This window comes from Enoplosus armatus, chromosome 10 (genome assembly GCF_043641665.1).
Source record: "Enoplosus armatus isolate fEnoArm2 chromosome 10, fEnoArm2.hap1, whole genome shotgun sequence".
Taxonomy (NCBI): Eukaryota; Metazoa; Chordata; class Actinopteri; order Centrarchiformes; family Enoplosidae; genus Enoplosus; species Enoplosus armatus.
The window spans coordinates 12,383,645-12,405,095 of NC_092189.1; the positions used below are offsets into that span (position 1 = coordinate 12,383,645).

The 21,451-nt window shown below is 41.8% G+C and overlaps 2 protein-coding genes across 8 annotated transcripts in view; one reads left to right on the forward strand and one right to left on the reverse strand.

The window, feature by feature from the left end:
• Positions 1 to 6,609: 6,609 nt before the first annotated feature.
• Positions 6,610 to 9,123, forward strand: tlx3b (T cell leukemia homeobox 3b). Its single transcript, XM_070913953.1, has 3 exons — positions 6,610 to 7,033; positions 8,056 to 8,293; positions 8,940 to 9,123. The coding sequence occupies exons 1-3, from the start codon at positions 6,610 to 6,612 to the stop codon at positions 9,121 to 9,123; spliced, it is 846 nt and encodes a 281-aa protein (XP_070770054.1).
• A 1,134-nt stretch (positions 9,124 to 10,257) lies between these two features.
• LOC139291840 (A-type potassium channel modulatory protein KCNIP1-like) overlaps positions 10,258 to 21,451 on the reverse strand; it is a 35,921-nt gene continuing 24,727 nt past the window's right edge. For 3 of the 7 annotated variants that reach the window (XM_070913950.1, XM_070913952.1, XM_070913951.1), the window contains exons 2-8: positions 14,384 to 14,508; positions 13,843 to 13,912; positions 13,673 to 13,743; positions 13,427 to 13,534; positions 13,194 to 13,298; positions 12,417 to 12,479; positions 10,258 to 11,943 (exon numbers count right to left, since the gene is read on the reverse strand). In XM_070913950.1, coding sequence (XP_070770051.1) covers positions 11,896 to 11,943; positions 12,417 to 12,479; positions 13,194 to 13,298; positions 13,427 to 13,534; positions 13,673 to 13,743; positions 13,843 to 13,912; positions 14,384 to 14,508 — 590 coding nt within the window. In that variant the 3' untranslated portion in view covers positions 10,258 to 11,895. Of the gene's footprint in view, positions 11,944 to 12,416; positions 12,480 to 13,193; positions 13,299 to 13,426; positions 13,913 to 14,383; positions 14,509 to 21,451 lie in introns of all 7 variants that reach the window. The other 4 variants (XM_070913945.1, XM_070913947.1, XM_070913948.1 and 1 more) reach the window with 2 other exon arrangements.

A 21,451-nucleotide genomic window follows, 5' to 3' on the forward strand; every position in this document is an offset into this window, starting at 1 on the left:
ACCACCACTTCCAGGGCTCACTGGCAGGCAGAAGTGAATAAGATGGATGGTGTTGATTCATACTACAAATTCATTGCTCCCCTTGAATCCACAGAGAATAAATACATCCACAGAAATTATGAAGCAAGGGACCAAAATGAGCATCTCACATTTTATATTCTTCCTTCACTCTGTCTCTCCATGTCTCTTTCTCTCTCTCTTTGTCTCTCTCTGGTGCGGGGACAGCTGCTGGCTACATGAAAACCATTCATCATTGCATCTTTACCATAAAATCATTGACAGAGAGGAGGGCGAGCAGCTTTATTGGCTACATTTTATACAAGGTTGGACAAAGAGGAAAAAGTCAGTGGAAACATGAAAACTTGCATTAAGTAATAACAAAAAGGCAGCCGTGTTTTTGGGGGGACGGTGTGGATGCTCGGCTGAAAAGGAGAGCAGAAGAAGAGAGAGCAAGAAAGCGAGACAAAACGTTTCCGCTGCAACAGAACGACCAAATAAAGTGATCAAAGAGTGTCTACAATTTGCCCATTGAACGTTCCACTGCGAAACCCCACCTCTTTCCTCTTCCTCTCTCTCTCTCTCTCTCTCTCTCTCTCTACACATTGCCGTCTCCATCTGTTAGCCCGTTGCACTCGTCCATCCACTACCCCCCCCCCTCGTTTCCTCTGCTCCTCTCTGGCCTTCCTACCCTCAGGGAGGTAAGGTGATCTCCCTGTGCTGGTGTAAGTGACTGGTATTAGTCTCCTTCTCTGTCTGTCTGTTTGATCCCGGCACTAATGACTCCACAGGGACCGGGGTCTGATAATGGGAAATCAATATAGAGAATAGCGCTCTGGAGTGGCCTCACTTAGCTCTCGCTCTTTCACGCCTCACAGCAAAGTGCCTCTGTGTGTGTGTGTGTGTGAGGAGGGGCGTAGTGTACTGTCTGTGGAGCCTGTGGCCTATTGCCTGGTGCATGCAAGCGTACAAAACATTACTTTTTATTTTCATGTTTCTTAATTCAAATGAAGGATTACTTTTCTAGAGGCTGAAATCATTCTGCAGCTCATGAAACAGTTTAAATGCTCATTGGATCAAATCAAAGTTACTGCAGGGTTGACATTTTTGGGGTCATCCGGCAGTAATAAGCATATGTGGCTGTGTATATGAGTGTGTGAGCCTAATCGGTCACACTCCTGCGCCTGGGGCCAGACAGGTGGGGCTGGTGGCATGAGGCTGGTTCCCCCCCTCCACCCTGAGGGGCCAGAAGGCCCAGCAAAGCAGGGGGCTGGAGTAGTTCCCTCTGCCAGGCAGCAGAGCACTATGGCTGGTGGCAGCTGGTCCCCTGTCCCTCCCTCCCCTCCTCCCCTGCATGTGCGCCCCGCGGGCAGGCAACAGGAGGGGTTAGGAGGTCAAGAGGCAGGAGAGAATGGGTGGAACGGCGGCGACATGCAGCATAATCGGCTTTTATGAAGCGGAGAGGACACAGACAGAGAGAGACGGGAAACACAGCTCTGACACAATGCAACTGGCTACAAGCAGTAATGAATTAACACATTAGCGCCACGACCAGGGGCGCTCAGGAGCACTCAGCTGCTCTTAAACACAAACTCACACTGGCACACACACACGTAAATCAGTCATAAGTCATTAAAGCAACAGCAACAACACACTCACTTATTAATTACATCAGTCATTTTGTCGATGGCAGATCCCTCTGAAAGCCACTGAGTATGATCACAGACTGAAAATGTCTCCACAAAAACAGAAACTTTTACTTAGCACTCAGAATAGATAAGACAGAGATTAACTCTTGAAAGCACAACCACACACACACACATGAAGACGAGACAATGCTATGGGAATCCTCTTTCCAAAACTCAAGCCATGTGTTCAATTATCATCAGCCCCGAATGATCCCCATTAATGCTTTAACTCTTTCTCTCACATCTCAATCCCAGCCATCCACCCATCCTGGGTTTTTTGTTTTTTTTTTTTGCTCTCTGCTCTCCGTCCATCCCTATAATTCACGTCTGTGCGGTTACTTACTTCCCTTTCTCACTCTCTTCCTCTCCATCCTCCTCCTCCTCTCCCTCCCTCCCTGACTTTTAACCAGCGTGAAGAAGCAGCCATGCATTCAACCATCAGACAGGCTTACATGGGTCTACCCTCACACACACACACGCACACACAGAGTCAAAGCATATTGTTCCTCAAGAGTAACAAATATCCACCATATCAGGGCATCTTTATGTGGTTAAATATGCATCCTGATACTTGCAGAAAAAAAAGCTTATATGACTGATTTGTGTACAAGAAAATCACCCTGAAAGTCTCTGTATTTGTTGCTGTTTGACTCCATGTGAAGAATATATCAAATAATCCACCACAACATCTTAATCATCTGCTGCAACATTTAAAAAGCAACATTTTTGCTGGCACAACTTCTCTTTCCTCCAGTACAAGAGAACCTTTTGAGATGACAGCCTTCATATTTGGTAATTAAAATCCTTTAATATCTACCAAGCCACATATTTGGCATTTACAGTGACATTTTACGTGGTTTATCTGCTTTTTAAGTGTCTGGCAGATAAATTGTGTCCACATGGTGCACAGAGCAGTGGTCCAGTGACAGCCCAGGGATGATGATGGCCCTGACCGAGTCCCTGATGGGGGATCCCATTCCTCTCTTCTCATCCAACAATCCCACTGAGCATGTCAATATGAAACACTATCCCCCCCTCACACACATACACACACACACACACACTGGGGCCATGCTAGGCTATCCCTCCCATTATAGACAGGCTTATATTGATAGGATGAGCCTGTAAGCTGCTGCATCTGTGTGCGTGAAAAGACGCAGTGGTATGGAGAAAAGTGTAAATTAGACCAAATCAAGTCTCCCAACAGTAAAACACATTTTCACTATATTGCACTCAATGTGAGCGTGATTTACTACACGACTTTTGTTGTATGTGGGTTGAGGGAAAGCGGGCCCGTAAAGCTTTGTTTACCCAACTTTAAAAAATCCACTGCCTTGTAAATGTTGTCAGATGGCCGATGCCAGTGTCTTTCAGCTTAATACTACCTATATTAAATAGTTTAAATATTTCATAAGGGCGGTTTTTAGAGCGAGGGAGGGGAAATCGTTAGCTGCGGTAAAGTTTCATTAACTGGTACCCATTTCGCTGCGAGGCAAACTCATCTCCTCTTATTGTAATAAAACAATCTCTCTCTCTCTGGGTGCTGCTCTCCACTCATCTCCCTCTCTCCACCGCCTCTCTCCTTCTCTTTTACATCATAATAATACACTACATCCCCTTTAAATGCACTATTACTTACCGCTGCCTTTTCATATTGTAACATCACGGGCACTTTAGCGACAATATAAAAGCGTGTCATTCATTATTCAGAAGCAGCCGGCCTCGTCCCCCTTTTAAAAAGTCAGGCGCGCTGCTGAAATTGATAACGGCGAAGAGACGCGCAATAAAAACGCAGCCCCCGGGTACCGAGCTGCAGCCCAGACCCCCGATTATGCAGATCAAGTGGTAATTTCTCAAACAAATCGCACTCTTTCACTCTTTTGTTGTCGGTTCTTTTTGGACTTTTGGAATCAGGGTGTCAGCATTTATATTGCCTGTGGAAAAAAAACGAGGATTGATGCGTGTCTTAATTGCTCGCGTGCGCTGCAGGCTTTTCAGAAACACGATCTAAATATTTTGGCCTAAACGAGATAACCTCAAGCTGCGTTTTAAAGGGGGGGTGGGGGAGGTATGTGTGTGTGTTTTTTTAAGTGGGCTCTTGGTATCAATTATTTTTTACCTTTTCTGCTGTAATCACGAAGCAATGAAATGATCCAACATTCAGGCCATCAATAAATTCAGGAGGGCTGGCAGGAGGCGGGCTGGGGCTTCTCCTGGTGTGCTTTTGGATAACCGGTGTCACGGTGGTATCCCGGTAGGTCAAAGCTAATGTGTCATAATCACTCATAATCATTGGATTACACCGGATTACTAACACCCAACATCTGCAACCAGTGGGACCCCAGTCTGCTCCGCACAGGCTGGAGGGGACTGCCTTCACTCTGCGGAGGAGTCACGATAATAATCCTTAACTTTCATGAAGCAGTTATTCTGTTGTGATCTTGCTGTGCGTCGTCCTGTAAGTGCCCATGTAATTATTGTAAATCAATTAAATTAATTGAAATATGTGTTTTGTTCGCCATTGCTACTGTTGGGGAATTGTTATTGCGAATGTCATCAAGAGAAACATAAAAATGTCCACAAAGATGACAGCTATAACAGACCAATTCTCCCCCATCAAAAGCCACCGGTGAGCTCACATATGGCAGGGGGGGACCAGCCAACACTCAGAGTCTGTCCATATTGCCAAACAAACACCTCGGGCCTTGTCCAATCTCATATTGCTTCATAAGACTTTATTGTGAAGGGGGAGAAGCGGATGCTTTTTAAAATATATATTACCCACTACAGTATCTTTGCATTTCCGTTTGATTTTCTAGCCTATAACCTCACAAGTTACAATTTAACCAATTACATTTTATTTTATTATAAGATTTTTTTAATGCAGTTTAGCAGTATCAGAGAAATGCAGGCTGCATTTTCTTAAATAATGGATAATGATTACAAAAACGCTAATGGACTGACAATAATTGCTAAAAGCCCGCCTAAAATTCAGCCAAGAAGTCAGCACAACCCAAATACTAAAATTTAATTATTCACATCGTTCAGACATTAAAATACATGCCTGCAAAAAACGATGATTAATGAACAAGTTGGATAGATGTGTTAAAAGCCTGAAAATATAAACCCCATTGTCACTAAATGAATATGCTGGGCATTAGTTGGTTAAAGGACTGTAATGTGATAGCCTAAAAAGCCACCTGCCGCATCCAAACCCAATGCGCATTTGTCTGTCCCTGAGACAAGTTAGTGAAAATGTGATTATCGGGTCACTTTGGGCGCCTGTTACATTGAATCTGAGCGGTTAGCAGCTTCCAGAGCCCGGACACTTTATCTGAAGTAGCCCATGGCCTTCCCCTGTCAGGTCATTTAATGCGGCACTGGCTACCAGGAACAAATAAGGCCACGCAATGCTTTGCCACGCTCAATAGGTGCTGGTGATTCAATGCCAATGTTCAATTAGGCTGCTGTCCTTTTATTTTAAAGAGAGACGTGGTGGGTTTCACGTGCGTAATTACGCACCGGTGAAGTGATAACTCTGGCTTTATCATTTTTATTATTATTTTCTGTTTCACTAATCTCCCAATACTACCATCTCTAATAAAAGCGGTTGACATGAGTTATTAAGTAAATGTTTTTCAGTGATTTTACATTATCTTTTACTTTAACTAGACATCAAACCAACGTGAATGTGACAGCTCTGCATTTGGTTACAAGGTGTGAGCATTCAAGGCTTTAAATTAAGGCATTATGAATATTGGAGAAAGATTTTTATCATTTTTGGATTCATCTTAAAATTCCAGCATTTGTAAACAGTTGAACATTAAACGCCACAATGCAGCTGAATGTGAAAAAAGTATGAAAATAACGCATTTGATACAAGGCGTGGACGATGTGAAGGGTTTAAATTAAAAGGAATATAAATGGAGTCTGGCATTTCTTCCTTTTGTTCTCTCCTTCATAAGATATCCATGATAAATAGTCCTCACGTTATAAAGCACTTCCTAATAGCTTTCAACCAGTTTCCGTGTGAACTTAATATTCCCGCGCATTCCACATGTGTCAAATGAGACAGACTGAAGAGGTGACACAGACAGCAAGAGGACAAATGATGCGCACTTTGTGTCTAGCCTGAAAAGCTGTAATGGGCAGAAGCATCAATTCATCAGAGCCTAAGGTGTGTAAAAAGTTTTTTTTCCATCTGATATCATTTGTTATCAAAACTTATAAACCCGTTCACAGTGAATGTATTTATGGAGAGAGGCGGAACACTGACAGATGGCTGACAAAACACCATTTGGTTGAAACGATGAAATATTAGATGTTCGTCACCAAAGACGCCTAAAAGAGCATTGATCTTCAGTGATCCCTGGTGCGATTTTTTTGTTACATATACCATATACATTTCCATGAAGTTGCTCCTTGCCCTCTTTCTCCATTATAATCATAAAACAGACAACATCAAACACTGACTCACTCAGAAGGCATGAAGATGCCATATCTTGCCATATATATATAACAAGCTGACGCCCATGGTTATGGGAAATCTTGGTTATTGTGCCAAATCGTGGGCCTACCCCCATTAACATTCAATCAGTCATTCCGGTGCCAGCCAATGGAGTGGTGGAGAGGGATGGAGGAGGACGGAGCTGCTAGACTGAGCGTTTTGACGCGCTGAGAGGAGGACAGAGCGTCACATCTCTCCAAACGCCCATCAAACTTTCACCACAGCCTGTAGAGAGGACCCAGTCCTCTGAAAGAGGCCTGTTAGAGACAACAAGGACACGCTGGATTCTGGGCACACGGACGGACAGCGATGGAGACACTACTGGCGATTACTTTTGGTACAGTTTGACCCGGCTGTGAATCTCCCTGAAAACGTCTTGTTCAGTTTTTTCGTCCTTTTTGCGACAGAGCGACGGGGATGGAGCAAGCACCCAGCGCGCCGAGCCCTCCTCCCAAACCGGCCCATCACGAGCCCATCAGCTTCGGCATCGACCAGATCCTGGGAGCCGGTACAGAGCCAGAAAGCGGGCGCACGGCTGGAAGACAAATTGGATCCGATTTAAGCAACGGGGACGGTTACTACAGTTTAGGAAGCCCGACCGGGGCCAGCGCGCCCTCATACACCGCGCTGTCTATCTCCCTCTCCGGTATAATGCCTCCGGTGGAGGCTTCAGGATCATACGGGGAGAGCAGGAGTCTGGGCAGCCGAGTCATTCGAGTCCCGGCCCACAGACCCATGACAGCCCCAGGACCCCCGGCCCCGGTCCAGAGCGCTGTCCCTGGGTTTGGAGGGCTGTGCTTCCCCTGGATAGGAAACAGGTTCGCCAAGGACAGAATATCAGGTAGGCCAGCTGTTAGACCTGATGAGTTCCCCTCATTAATATTGTATCATGTTGAAAACGTTAGTAACTGCTGCTGAACCTTTAAAACAAACCAACACCTGCGCCAAATATTTGTAAAGGCTAAATACAGCCAAGTGAAATGTTTTCACTTTAATTATTTAAATGGATTAAAACAGAAGAAACATAACCTCCAACAGGGTACAAGTTTAAAACGTTGTTTTATTCTAAATAATAGAGTAGCCTATTCTACATTTACAGATTATTATTATTATTATTATTATTATTATTATTATTACACATTGTGTCTGCCTTACTGACTTCACTCGTGTGTTTAGGATTGTTGAATATTTGCTTTCTACATCATGTCATAAGCAAAACAAATGTAGTAATGTAAAATCACACAGCTTCTTTTATTAGGCATGGTCTGTCATCATTTATTTCTGTATGAAAATTAACTAAAATGTTATTAATACGCTAAACTAAAGATAAATAAGAATAAGATAACCTTTTAGGGTGTCAAACAATTTACTTCATAAATCATAGAGAAAGGTAAAATAAAAATACTATCTAAATAAATAGTTTATTTCCTCTGTATTTAACAAAAAGGTAATGAAAGTTAAATTGTAGATTAAACAGATTAAAGTTGGTTTAAATGGTTTTGTCACGCAGGCAGCCGCACAGCCCGTTTGAGATTAACAGGAGCTTTTATTAGCAAAGGCCTGAAACACAGTAAAGAGTAATGTGCAGACCATCTGTTAAAACCCAATCAACTTTAAGATAAATATTTATTTATTTGTTATAATTGCATCGTTTCCAATACTTTGGCCAGACTCATCCTTCACAATAGATTTCATCCCACATATTTCACACAAGGCTTACACAGTCTAAACAGGGAATTGTTGTCAGACAGGGCAGATATCTGTGATATATGGCCGTGAATTTCCATACAGAGTGGGGAGTGAATTAGTCCGTATAAAATCTCCCCTTCCACTCACCGGTCTGTGTCTCTCTCTTCCCCGCAGCGGCTCTGGTGCCGTTCGCAGTCACTCGGCGGATAGGACACCCGTACCAGAACCGGACACCTCCCAAACGGAAAAAGCCCCGCACGTCCTTCTCCAGAGTTCAGATCTGCGAGCTGGAGAAGCGCTTCCACCGGCAGAAGTACCTGGCCAGCGCCGAGCGGGCAGCCCTGGCCAAGAGTCTGAAGATGACAGACGCGCAGGTCAAAACCTGGTTCCAGAACCGGAGGACCAAGTGGAGGTTGGTATGAGAATTCAACTTCAAGTCTAAATTGTCTGTAATTACATTTGTAACATCACTTCATCACTCTTCACCCGTAGAGACCCGGGCCACCATCGCCTCCTTCCACGAGGAGTTACATCTGTTTTAGACGTCTTGTTCAAAAATAAAAACTTTCCTCGTTTAGCAGATGACCTCACGCGCCATTTCCTGTGAACTGACCCGGTCGACACGGAACTAAAAAACTGCAGCACATACATAAACATTTCACTTTTAATAGAGTTTAATCGACATGTTTCCTTTTTCTCTTCTTGTTCCTCTTATTCTTCTACAATTTGTACGATGTTAAGTAGCCTAGTATAAAATATGTTTCTTTTTTTTTAATCTCCAAAATGTAGATTTTACCAATTATTACTGGAAGTCAAAGACATTTTTTTTAATGTTTCTAATGTTTCATGCTTGAAACAAATTTTGTCGTCCTTTCATCGCTCCAGACATCATTTTATTTTTATTCTAAGAACTCACCACATCTGTTTCACGCAGCTTTTGTGCATTTTCACACTTCTACACTCTTTCTTTCTGCCCTTTAATCTTACATAACCCCTCTTTTTATTTATCTATGTATTTATGTATCAATGTTTAAATGTTTTCTCGGTTCCTCCTTCAGGAGACAGACAGCCGAGGAGAGGGAGGCGGAGCGTCAGCAGGCCAATCGGCTCATCCTGCAGCTGCAGCAGTCCGCCCTCCAGAAGTCCCTCAGCGAATCAGCGGTGTCGGATCCACTGTGCGCCCATAACTCCTCCCTGTACGCCCTGCAGAACCTCCAACCCTGGGCCGAGGAGAGGGAATAGAGACCAGACACCACGCTGTAATCAATAAGCATCATCTATTATCCCTGGGAGGATAAATAAATTCAATTAGGCCTACATGAGGACAGTGGGACTTACTTTGATCCATGCAATGGAGAAAAAAATAAATGTTGGACCAGTAAAACTGAAGAATGGGTCGCAGCCATGCGAGTGGATGGTTGTCACAAGGGACCTGAAATGATGGTGAGTGAAGCCTCTCTTGAAGCAGATACTTTCTTGGAATAAATCGTGGGAACAGAACATGGTGAGACTTTTTCAAATCCAAAAAGGAAACAGAACTTGTCATTAAAAATTCTTGTCGCCCTGTGATTGTCCTTGTTATGCTTGTACTTATTCTTTTTAATAGAATAAGGAGGAAGACATTTACCCCATAAACCTGAAGGAGGCATTTAATTCTCCACAGTGAGACGCAACAATCTCCTCATTCTGAAACAGACTTTACACTTTGAAAGGCTCTGATCACCAGCCAAATAAAGACAAGGCCTTCACTCCAACACTTATACAATATTGCATAAAAATGTGTTTCTGATTTTTAAATTAATCTCCTGATCTGTTTTTATCAAAATATACACAAAAAACTGCAGATAAAAGCTGATTCAGATATTTTTCTTTAATTGTTCTGGTGCTTAAACTTTCTTCTAAATGTTCCCACTCCAACTACAATCACCAGTACACACACAGGTGTGGTGCATCACCATGGCTACAAGGAAAATTATGCCTAAAATGTTGCAATATGGGGGGGAAATGCTTTTGTGAGCGGTAATAAAAGGAAAATAGATGTCAGGATTAGAAGGGAGAGAAGTGAAGAAAATATGAAAGAGGCTGTAAGTTGGGTAATAAAGGGAGCGATGCATGTTCAGTGATGGTGGTGACGTTTTTTTCATATGCACATTATCATGCTTTATTTGTGGGCCGTGTCCTTCGGGGATGGAGGCGCAAATGTACAACTCTTTTTGTACTTTCATTGTATATGTGTAAATAACAGTATAAACCGTTCTTGTGACCCTTTTTTTTCTCATGCTCTTCATGCTGCACCATAAAAAATGATTTTAAGGTTTTGATAATTATAAGCTATAAAAGTGACAAGATAAAAAAAATTAGTAGACATGAATTAACTTTGTTTCTTGAAAAGTTTATTGATAAATATTATGATTTTATACAGTATATTTCAATACACACATGATTTCATTCATGACAGTTTTAAGCTGTCTATCTGTTTGTCTTCCTGTCTGTCAGTCTATCTGGAAGTATGTCTGGTTACATTAGAGATGACAGCACATCTCAGCAAGGAGTTTTATTACACTATTGGTAGCACAGTGAGTGGGCGTGACAGTAAATCATTTATAAATCTGTATTTTTTATTTGTTCTGCTCAATTTCCAAAATGATGGCTCTTGTTTGAAACATGGCTTCCATTCCTTCAGAATCAGTGAAAAGGTCTCTTTCGTCTTCTGTCTTATTCTCTCGTCTTTGCCTCCCTCTATATTCTCCTCCTCCTCCTCCTAGCTCTCCCTCTTCTTGTCTCTCCCTCACAGTGAAAGGCTGGTCGCTCCGAGTTTTTTTTTACACAGACAGAACTGACGACGAAACTCTCCTCTCTAGCAGGAACACGGTCAGTTTGATCCACACGATGAAGCTACATGCTAGAAAAGTGACACCAATTTTTTTATTCAGGCAAACAGAAACTTCACATCAGGACACCACACACACACACACACACACACACACACACAAACACATGCATGTCCCCTGTATCACTCTGCACCTGTATGCCAGAACGCCTCTAAATGGACTCTATATTTAACAATGAGTGGCAGGTAGAATTATTACAGCTATATCCAAATTTGACAGAAAGACAGACAGATAATCAGAAACTCACAGACGGACACGAATGATTCCATACAGCGAGAAGAAGCCACAGGTACAACAGTCAAATATCTACAGCGGAGTTGTTACGACATTGAAACACTGACTGACACCACTGGAACACACACAGTAGGAGTAAAGAGGACTTCTGTCACGAGACGTAAGACTGCCGCTGGGTGAGGTCAAAATCAGCTCCGCAAACCTTTACAGGCCTGAATTTAGTCTGTAAACAGATGAGGTGGCTCTGTGAGATGCTACACCCGGACCTTTTCCTTCCCTAATTTATGCACTTAGCAAGAGTATATTGCCACCAAGAAGATTTTTTTTTATCGCAAATATATAAATATGCCATACGACTTCTGTCTTGCATGCTTCACAATATTGCTCACATTTGTTGTATTGACACAGAAATTCATGATGAAAAACAGCCATTATTTAAGCCTCTAATGCACCACAAGTATGCATTTTGGTTGATCTCGCTGCCAAGCTGCTTTTAGGAATTCCAGTCCTGTGCTTGATAATATTACAGAAAAGTATTTCGACCAAATGACAAAACGAGAGAATCAGTATTTATACAATGTCCAAGGGTTTAAAGCAACGGCAGCAACAGACGAGGGAGACGGAGACAAGGAAGATGGTCAAATGAAGGGTTTAAGTCTTAAGGACATTTTCCAAAACCAGTGATGGTCTGTAGCCATGGATTTGTTACAGCAAGACGCCTTTCGTGAAGTTCTGTGGCCACTGTCCCACACAGAGTGACAAGATCCCTGTTTCCTCTCAATTGCAAGCGTTGTTTTCTCTTGGACGTTCATCTCCTTCTCCTCCTTCTTTGTACTCTTCTCTCGCTCTGTGCTTCTGTCTGATGCACCGTCTCCCTCTTCTTTGTTGTCTAGATGACGTTTTCAAAGAGCTGCAGGGACCTCATGATGTTTTCATCCTGTGCAAAGAAGATGGAGAAATTAAAGAAGCTCTAACAATCACCTTTTAATTCAGTTTACTGGCCACTAGGGGGCAGTAAAGGCCTGTAAAATGTTAGTGAGTGATCTCTGCAGACAAACACATTCATATAAAAAGGTAGCAAAGACCATAATTAATAGCCAGTATAGTTGTAAGGGGAGAGGAAACAAGGCCTTTTGTATATAGTAAGTAACATTACTTGACTTTTTGCGCAGAAAGCTCCTGCAGATATTTTGAATTGTCACAATAGAAAAAGCACACACGTGACGCTATGCTTTTTAATACCATTACTGATGGCTCTGTTCTATAAATGGAATTCAGCCGTCTTTCATTTCATCGTTTACACCTGTGACATGTCAAAATGTCTTCAGTGAAAAAGGCCTGTTGCAGTGTTGAAGGGATCCTCGGGAGTTTGTAAGAGAGAAGAGAAGTTTAAGAAAACAGACTGAGTACCTCTTGACAAGAAAAGATGAATTCATCGAGGGTGACCACACCGTCTCGGTTTTTGTCCATTTTCTGTGGAGAGCAAAGAACATAATGTCAAGCTGTTTGTCTGAGGTGTGTCAGGGAAGACATCAACATATTAATCAAAGATACAAATGCAGTTCGTAAATAAATACACACCCTATTAAAGTCCAGTGGTGGAATATACAGTACATTTACTCAAGTAGTATACTTAAGTACAAATTCAAGGTGTGCTTGTGTTTGTACTTTATTCAATTTTACACTCCTACTCCTCCACAACTCAGAGGCAAATGTTTTGCTTTACTTACTTTAGTTACTTTTCAGATCACAATTTTTTATACCCTTCCTGTGAAAACCATGGATCTCCAAATTTGGTGACTGGAAAATACGTCAGAACAAAGCTGAAAACAGAGCTGTTCTTCTGAGCTCATGAAAAGTTCACTTTTTAGAGACAACAGTTTCTCACAGGACAGCAACGCTGCAAACATCATGATCTTATAGAATATGATGCACTGCTGTATATTAAACCACCCAACAGTATATAAAGTAGTTAAATTAATAAAAAACTAAACAACTACAGCAGTAAAATGCAACACACACATTACTCCAGCAATAATATCTATCCAAAAACATCTTAGCTAATAGTAAAACACTGACAGGGACAGTTTTTCTCCAGAGTGAGTACTTTTTAATTGAATGCGTCCATGTTTGGTCAATCATCAATATTTGTGTTGTTGTTCAACAAAAGGAATCAGGTGTTGTTACCTGAAAGAAGGCTTCCACGTGCTGTTTGGGTGCGTCATTTTTCAAGACAGGGTAAGTGTACTTCCCCATCATGTCATATATCGCTCTGACGATGTCCGTCATCTCCTTTGAAACACAACAGAAGTACACACACAGACATACACACACAAATGAGAAACATTAACATAAAAATACAAAAAAACACAAAGTAATTGGAAAAATAATGAAGGTTAGGCGCGCACATCGGCACACACCTCTTTGTTGATGTATCCGTCTCTGTTTATATCGTAAAGGTTGAAGGTCCACTGTAGCTTCTCAGTGACGGAGCCCCTCAGCAGGATGGACAGAGCTGTTACAAAGTCCTGATGGAGACAAAAGAGACAAAATGAAAAACTTAAAAAGGAGTTGGAAATAAAAACAAGAATGTTATTTGAACAGGAACTTTTCAAAAACCTGCGCAATAGTGTGCAAAGACGTGGGAATGTGTGAATCAAGCAAACCTCGAACTTTATGGAGCCGCTATGTGCTGAGTCAAACGCGTTGAACAGGAAGTGTGCGTAGGTGCTGGCATCTGCAGGAGAAGAAGAAAACGCTCGTCGAAACACTGGAAACAATATGGAGACAAAGACAGGTAGAGACACAAACAGCACAACACACACTCTCTCTTTACCTCCATGAGGGAAGAACTGGGAGTATATTTGCTTGAAAGTCTCCTCATTTACGATGCCACTTGGACACTCCTGGAAAGAGAGAGGGGGACAGAAAGGGAGGGTGAGGAGGTGGGAGATATAAACGGCAGATACCAGCTCAAGGGACGGGACAAATAGAGGTGGACAGAGACTGATGGAGGGTTTAACAGATGGAGAGAGTGTGATGGAATAAATTAAAGGATTACACAAAGTTGATGGACTGGCTATTGGTTAAACCTCTATGTGATAAATAAATAAATAAAACAGTTTGTATAAAGCATTATTGTCTAATATCACACAGATCATGTCTGTCTGGACTTTAACTCTTCTTTTTATTCACAAATTAATTAAATAATATTCAAACATAATTCAGAATTATTGGGTGAAGTATTTATTCTTCGAAGCCAATCTCTTGGCTCGCTTGCTCAGAAGAAAACCTATCTATTGTACGCACCTATGAGGAGAAACAAATCTCCAAAAAGACATCAAACGTTGAAGTGTTGCACCTGCACGGTCACTTACATTCTTAAAGCCCCGGTAGAGCACTTGCAGCTCTCGTTTGCTGAAGTTGGTTTGAGCTTCTAGCTGGTCGAGGCCCTCCGGTCGATGGCACACCATGGTCATCTCCAAGTCATCATCAGCTTTGTCTGAAGAGAAACACACAGGGACACAATATTCCTTAATATGACTCACACACGACATACAGCAAAAGAGTGAGGGAGGATAGATAATCCAAGTAATGTAGAAAAGAAGGAAGTGGATGTATGACCGGGCAAGGGGAAATAATCTGAGCACATCAAGTTTGAAATATTTTCTATTCATTCTACTGGAAAAAAGTTTTTTAAAAGGGAAGTAGAGGAGAGGAGATGCTGAGAGGTAGAGGTCAGAAACAGCTCCATGTTCCTCCTCTCACCGGCCCTGTGATTAACAACTCATTACTCTCCTTGCTGGAGGGGAGGGGAGAGAGGACAAACCTCTGACTCTGAGACAACACACACACACACACACACACACACACACACACACAGGCTGACAGTGCCGTAGGTGAACATGACTGTGTAAAAGCCCGACACCGCCCCTCCCTCTCTCTCAGACACTCATCTACACATTTGCAGGAGCGTGCACAAACTCCCTGAAGCAATCTACAATGTAATAATTATGCACACTGTTATAACTGTGCATAATTTAATAGAAATTGTAATAAAAGTTCAGAATATGATAAAGTGGTCATAGTGTGTAGTAGTAAAAAAAAAAAAGTACTGGTGGCTAAGTAATAAGATAGTACGTTTTATGAACGGCATTTCAGAATAATGTCAGTCTGATTGTCCATCACTGACCGGTGATGACCCGTCCAGCTGGGTCTGCCAGGAGGAGCATATGAGAAAGACGAAGTTATCGTCTCCTCCTGCTTCATTATAGTTTGTTAAAGAATCCCACTAATGGATAGGTGCTTTGCTCTAATACATCCTTGTAATATGAATGTTTTAGAGGATAGACTGCTGGACTCGCACATTTAGAGGCTGGTGTGTCAGTCTAGACTGTTGCATGTGTAGACCTCTAATTATTTGTAAGAGTTGACTTCCCACCTAAAAGGACTGCATGGTGATCGAGTACAATTTCCTCTGTGTTTTTGGTACGGCCATCACACCAGTCAGAACTCACCATCACACCAGCAGACGGAGGTTTGAATGGGTGCTGATGGAGTCACAGTGTCCGGCGCAGTTACAGTGGGTGAGCTAAAGCATTTTTAAGGGCTCCTGCTCTGCTTTAATGAAGTGTCACAAAGTGCAACGTTCACACTGTCCTTGGCAATCCAGATTTTGAAGCATCAACAGTCTTGAAATAGAAACATTTCTATCAGCGTGGCGAGACCGTTAGCGCTTTGCAAAGCTTCATTACACCAATACCTCTTCAGTTCTGTTCTCTCGCTGAATCATGAGCACCAGGTCGGCATTTTTACTATGCCAGGCGAAGACAACTTCATCTCACTGCTAAATTAAACCTCAGTCAGTCTAGCCATTTTACATTCAGTATCCAGTGTTCCCATTTAATACATCAGCAGACTTTTTCGGGTAAATAACTTCACAGAAGTTTTGCCGTCATGGTTTAAGAGCAAAACCACAGATCTAAACTTATCCCCTCAAATGTGGCACTATAAACTATAGACTAGGTACACTATAGGTAAAAGGAAGAGGTTGGTAACATTGTACATGTTGATCGGATTCTATTGAAAAAAACAAACTAATTTTAAACTGTAATAGTTACCAAACAATAATTAATTGAGTTATTCAGCAAGAGCCTATTACACTGTGCCCACTCATTTTCTAAATTACAGGGGCATCATTACATTATTACTTTGTATAACTAGTGTTGAGTTGCTAAGCAGTCTCTCTTTATATAGCTCCTTTCCCTTGCCTCACACACACACACGCTCACACAGCCCCTCAAGGCCATTTGTGTCATCACTCAGGCAGTTCAGTCTTTCTCAGCGTCATATTAAGGTGGAGGTTCACACTCATGCCCAAGGTGAGATTATTCACACCCAATTCTCTTCAGGTATAGCCTACTGTATACTGCATACACACACACACCAAAACATAGATAACTCATACCAAAATAGTGTGATGCACATGCACATATTCATGTGAATTCATTCAAAACACAGATCCTGATGTGATGCTCTTACATACAGAAGACACTGTTCACATAAATCAACACCCACACAGTGTTTCATTCATGCACCTATAGAGTTAAAGAACATGCACTCCCCTGAAAGGCTTCACTGCGACTCTATTGTCCATGTTAAAACCTTGATGGCACCTGCACAGTCACCGTCACACTCAGTCACATGCTTATACTAAAATCTATTACAGCACAGGACATTCCATCTCAAAGTACAACGTATAGTTACGCTTGTTAAAAAAAACAAAAGTCACACCAGTCACTTCAGTTTTTATTAGCATGTGTTTTATAGCATCATACACATACAGTATATTGAGGCTCTGAGGCTGTTGTATGCTACACAGATTGTAAAGCCCTTTGAGGTAAATTTGTGATTTGTGACTTGACTTTATTAATGACACAAGTGTGAGGTTTATTTTCTCAAATAGTAAACACTGAACTTGTGATCAGAATGAAAAGTGTCTTTGTGGACAAAAAGCAATTATTTTCTCTGAATGGCACCTCATTTCGTACTCTCTCAAATTATCATAAAAACCAATGTTAGCAGGGAAAGGAAATTTCCGCACGTACAAAAATAAGACATATAAGCATGCAATTTAACAACAAAGCAAACAAATGGGCTCATATATACAGTAAATTAATATTGCTGTTTAGAAAGTATACATACATGAAGACATGCATTATTAACTTAAGATCTGTACATTACAAGCTGTGGACTTAATCAAAACATCCAAGAAAGATAAAGTTGTGCTAAGAACACAAGTGACGTCCTATGCTATCACTTTTAGCAATTATTCATTATCACTATTAACTTAATGAGATTTCTTAGATCTTATGCTGGATGACATCAGACATTATAGTAATAGCAATGTTTGTTGTATTGCAGCATAATTATTATCAGTAGTAGCGATGGCAGATTTGGAATATCAAAAGCAGTATAGAAACATACACAAGCCCTCTACGGCAAGGCTTTACTGTGAGTGGTTAATGGCAATAATTCAGAATTCATTACTACACTACATGCAGTTGAGAGTGTAAATCTCCACCAGTGCTGAACAAGTGAACAGTCTGCAACATTTACTCACTGTTTGTTTATTTCTGTTTTTATTCCTTTGATTTTCTGAGAAAGAAGCCGTTGAATCCAACATATCTAACATTCCCACATGAATAATCCACATCTGTTTTTTTATCAATAACTTGCTCCCAGGCAGACAGCTGTGAAAACACAGCCTGGTACTGGATCACAGTGATAGTAGTTGTAGCAACTGACTCACCCTCCACAGTGATGACTCCCAGTAGGTGCAGCATTTTGACGGCCCCACAGCACAGCACAATGATGGCTATAGTGTGTAAGCTGTTCTCACCGCGCTCCTCTCTTTCCATGTTGACTACCTCTTGTTCTTTGTGTCTCCAACTCACCTCTTATTCCTTCACTTGTTCTGAGTGTTTTAATTCTCAGACTTTTACCACAAAGAAATATTCAGAAACATATTCTAAACTTTTAACTATTGTTTCTCTAGACATCTCTCTACTTCCTCGTACTGTGAGATCAGCTCTCACCTGCAGCTCTCTATCTCTGTCTTTTTATCCCCCTGTCTCTCGGTTCCCTGGGGCATCTCCCTCTCTTGTCCTGACCTTCGCTCCATCCCACTAACTCTCTCCCCCTCTCTCCCCCCGCCCCCCGCTCTGTTACAGTCACTGTGTCCTTCACTTTTTGGGAACAGCGGTTTAACTCGAGGGTCCACTGTAACAATGACAGACTCACCTTCTACTGTATGACCGTATGTGTTTGTTTTGTGACTGTGTGTGTGTGTGTGTGTTCATGAGCAGATCAGCACTTGATTAATTGGCCTCATTAAGACACACACAGTCATCCCCCGAACAGCAGAAGGCTTAATTTACTACAAAGTGACTTTTCTAAGTAAACATGCCGCTGTCCTTTTAATATGACTTACTCTACAACGTAAACACTTTTCTGAATCAGTAATTATGAATACATCTGGTGTGACAACAGGATCCATCCTGATGTGCGCTACTGTATATTAATATTGTAATGTGTCAGAATAAAGGGAAGTATATAACCTGCTATAACCGGTAAGTGCCAGCAGGGGGCAGCAGAAACTAACACAGAGGACATCAGCGTGTGTCAGAGCTGCTAATGAAGACTAGTTGTATATTTCATTACATGTGTTACTTCAGATTTAGATATGTCATATAGTGATAATGCTCAGAAAATCAGATAAATATGTCTTCTTTGTCAAATAAAATGTGCTATGTTCTCAAAATATAAAGCATGTATGGCTTGGTAAAATAATAAGTAATGAAAATCACAGTGAAATAAACATTGAATATGTTCTGTAGTATCTCTGTACTGTGATCAGCTGGCACTCATTTATTGTCTTAATGTGAATGTAAAACAGAGCTGTTATCGCCCAAACGAGCTGAAGTGTGGCCACTGACTTGCAGACTGCAGGGGGCTCTGCTGTATCAAGAGGTTTCCCACTGAGTTGTCAATTGAAGGTTTGCTTTATTTACTGTTCAGTCTGCTGTTGCAGCAGTGCTGCGAAATTAAATTTAGCGGCAAGAGTAGCATTTCATTTAATTTGCCAGACATTTTAAAGATGCTCAGTAGTGCAAATATCACTTGATAAGGATGATTAAGTGCATATTGTGTTCGTTCAATGCACAGACACAGTGAACGAGAAAGCTTCCTGCCACAGTGTACCCACACAGACAAAGTATTGAGGGAAACTACCAAAGGAACCTTGTGACGTATGTTGTGTTTTCTTAAAGCAGACCTTTCAAATTTAATATTAAAATTGCTTAATGTGGCCTAAGTATACTTGCTTATTTACTTACTGTATATACATACTTACAAAAATGAAATAAAACTTTATTTATATAGCATATTTCATACAAAAAATGCATTCCCAAGTGCAATGATAAAATATACACATAAAAAGGCATGAACTCAGACCTTTTCCATGTGATAACATGAATTTCACATGTGGGTTTTTCCGTAATCGACGTGGTAGTGGCAGATACTTAATATTGCAGGTTGCAGTTTGGGATCGGGTCATTCCTACTTTTGACTTTCCAACTAAAAATGTTAATAACAGTCACTTCAAAGTGAGGCTCCTGCTCAGGGACCCCCTGACCCACTGGGCCTGTGCCTGTTCAGTAATCCATTCATGGATATTAGGCAGTGGATGATGCTCCTGCCGTCCCCTGCTGGTCCGAGTGCACAGGAAGCGTTCTGTTGTTCTCATTTCTGAAAATGTGAACAATTTGGATTTGTCTGCAGTGTTAGAGATGCATGCTTTTATAAGCTAAGGTCTAATTGCAAGATTCTGATCCAGGAGACCTCGTAAGATTATTACGCTATTATTATTATAGATTAGTGCTGTGGCAGTGCACTATTGTAAAGTTTTTTATTGCTAACAGGTGAGATCCACAAACCTGCATGACTCGTGTTCCAAAACTGAATCTGCAAATTTAGCAGGTTAGGAAAACCTAGATAAACCCAACCTAGAAAGCCACCTCGAGGGCTTCACTTCATCTGTTATAAACCGTGGAGTTTGACAGGGACCAAATGCCTGAACCCTTTTCTTTCAGAGCTTGTTTGGAGTATTAAGCGGTGGCCTGAACTGTCAGAAAAGAAAGACTGCCTGTCACTCTCCCCAGCCAGCACCCTGTCACAAAAAATACCTCTTACATCAACACACACACACTTCCTCCAGCCCAGAAACAGGATTTAACTCCTAGCTTCCTTCTAACTACTGCTGGTTCTGGTATTTAATGTTAGCTCTCATTTCTCCTCCATCTCTTCCTTTCTTCACTTGCCCACTGAATCCCCCCATTTCTTATCTCTGTTGCTCTGCCAAACTCTCCTCTCACTCTGCCACTCTATCTCTGCCATGCTCTCTCTTTCCTTCTCGTACTGTGTCCTGTAATCCTTGCCAGAGTGTGTCATTTGCATAATCTGAATTAGCCTAATCTGCCGTCCAAGCGGCGATGGAGAGGGCTTGCTCTCACCGGCCTCTTTAATGGTGGAGGGGGCTCTCCAAGAAAGTAGCAGCTCTGCTGGCCACGGACTCCCTGGAGGTGTTGAGGACGTATCTTAAAAATAGATTTCAGCTGCAACAGTCCTATTTACACCATGCGAAAGCTGCACAACCTAATCATGTTCCACGGCGTGAATTCAAACTCTCACTCTGAGACGCATTGTTTTCCACAGTCAACAACCACACCAGTGGACACGGGGGCCAATCCCTGACTGGCCTTTGGGTGGTTCACTGAAAGTCCAATGACTCGCTCTGGCTGAAAACACACACACACACACACACACACACACACACACACTTCAACATGTAGAGAGCCACATGCATCCAGTCACACACCCTCGAACAAGACCAAAATGAACACATCATTTCAAGGGTCACAGATAAGATATTAAGCACCCGTGTGCATAAAACAATACACACTCCCATGCTTGCATACTTTTACACACATATACACACACACACACACACACACACACAGACACAGACACATTTGTTTGCTTTCTAATCCTCAGCCTGTGAAGGAGGACTGAAGTGCTGGAGGGTGTTTGTAGTGTCGTGTATTTGTGTGTACGTAAGGCGGAGACACACACACACACACACACACACACACTACACATCCATCTAATGTCACTTCCTCACATATTAGTGTGCCACTGTTAATTATGTTTGGGAAGAGTGAGTCAAATACAGCTCGTTTACGAACACATAGCAGCATGCCAATATTGATTTTTGAGTAAATACATGTCTAGACTCAGAATCTGCAGAAATACGCAAACACACGCCACGCACTAAGGCACACACACACTGCTGGATGCCAAGAGAGAGAGAGAGAGAATGACGAGAT

Coding starts and splice junctions, on each gene's coding strand:
- tlx3b (XM_070913953.1), top strand. CDS start 6,610: ATGGAGCAAGCACCCAGCGCGCCGAGCCCTCCTCCCAAACCGGCCCAT. Junction 7,034..8,055: donor CGCCAAGGACAGAATATCAG/GTAGGCCAGCTG, acceptor TCTTCCCCGCAG/CGGCTCTGGTGCCGTTCGCA. Junction 8,294..8,939: donor AACCGGAGGACCAAGTGGAG/GTTGGTATGAGA, acceptor TTCCTCCTTCAG/GAGACAGACAGCCGAGGAGA.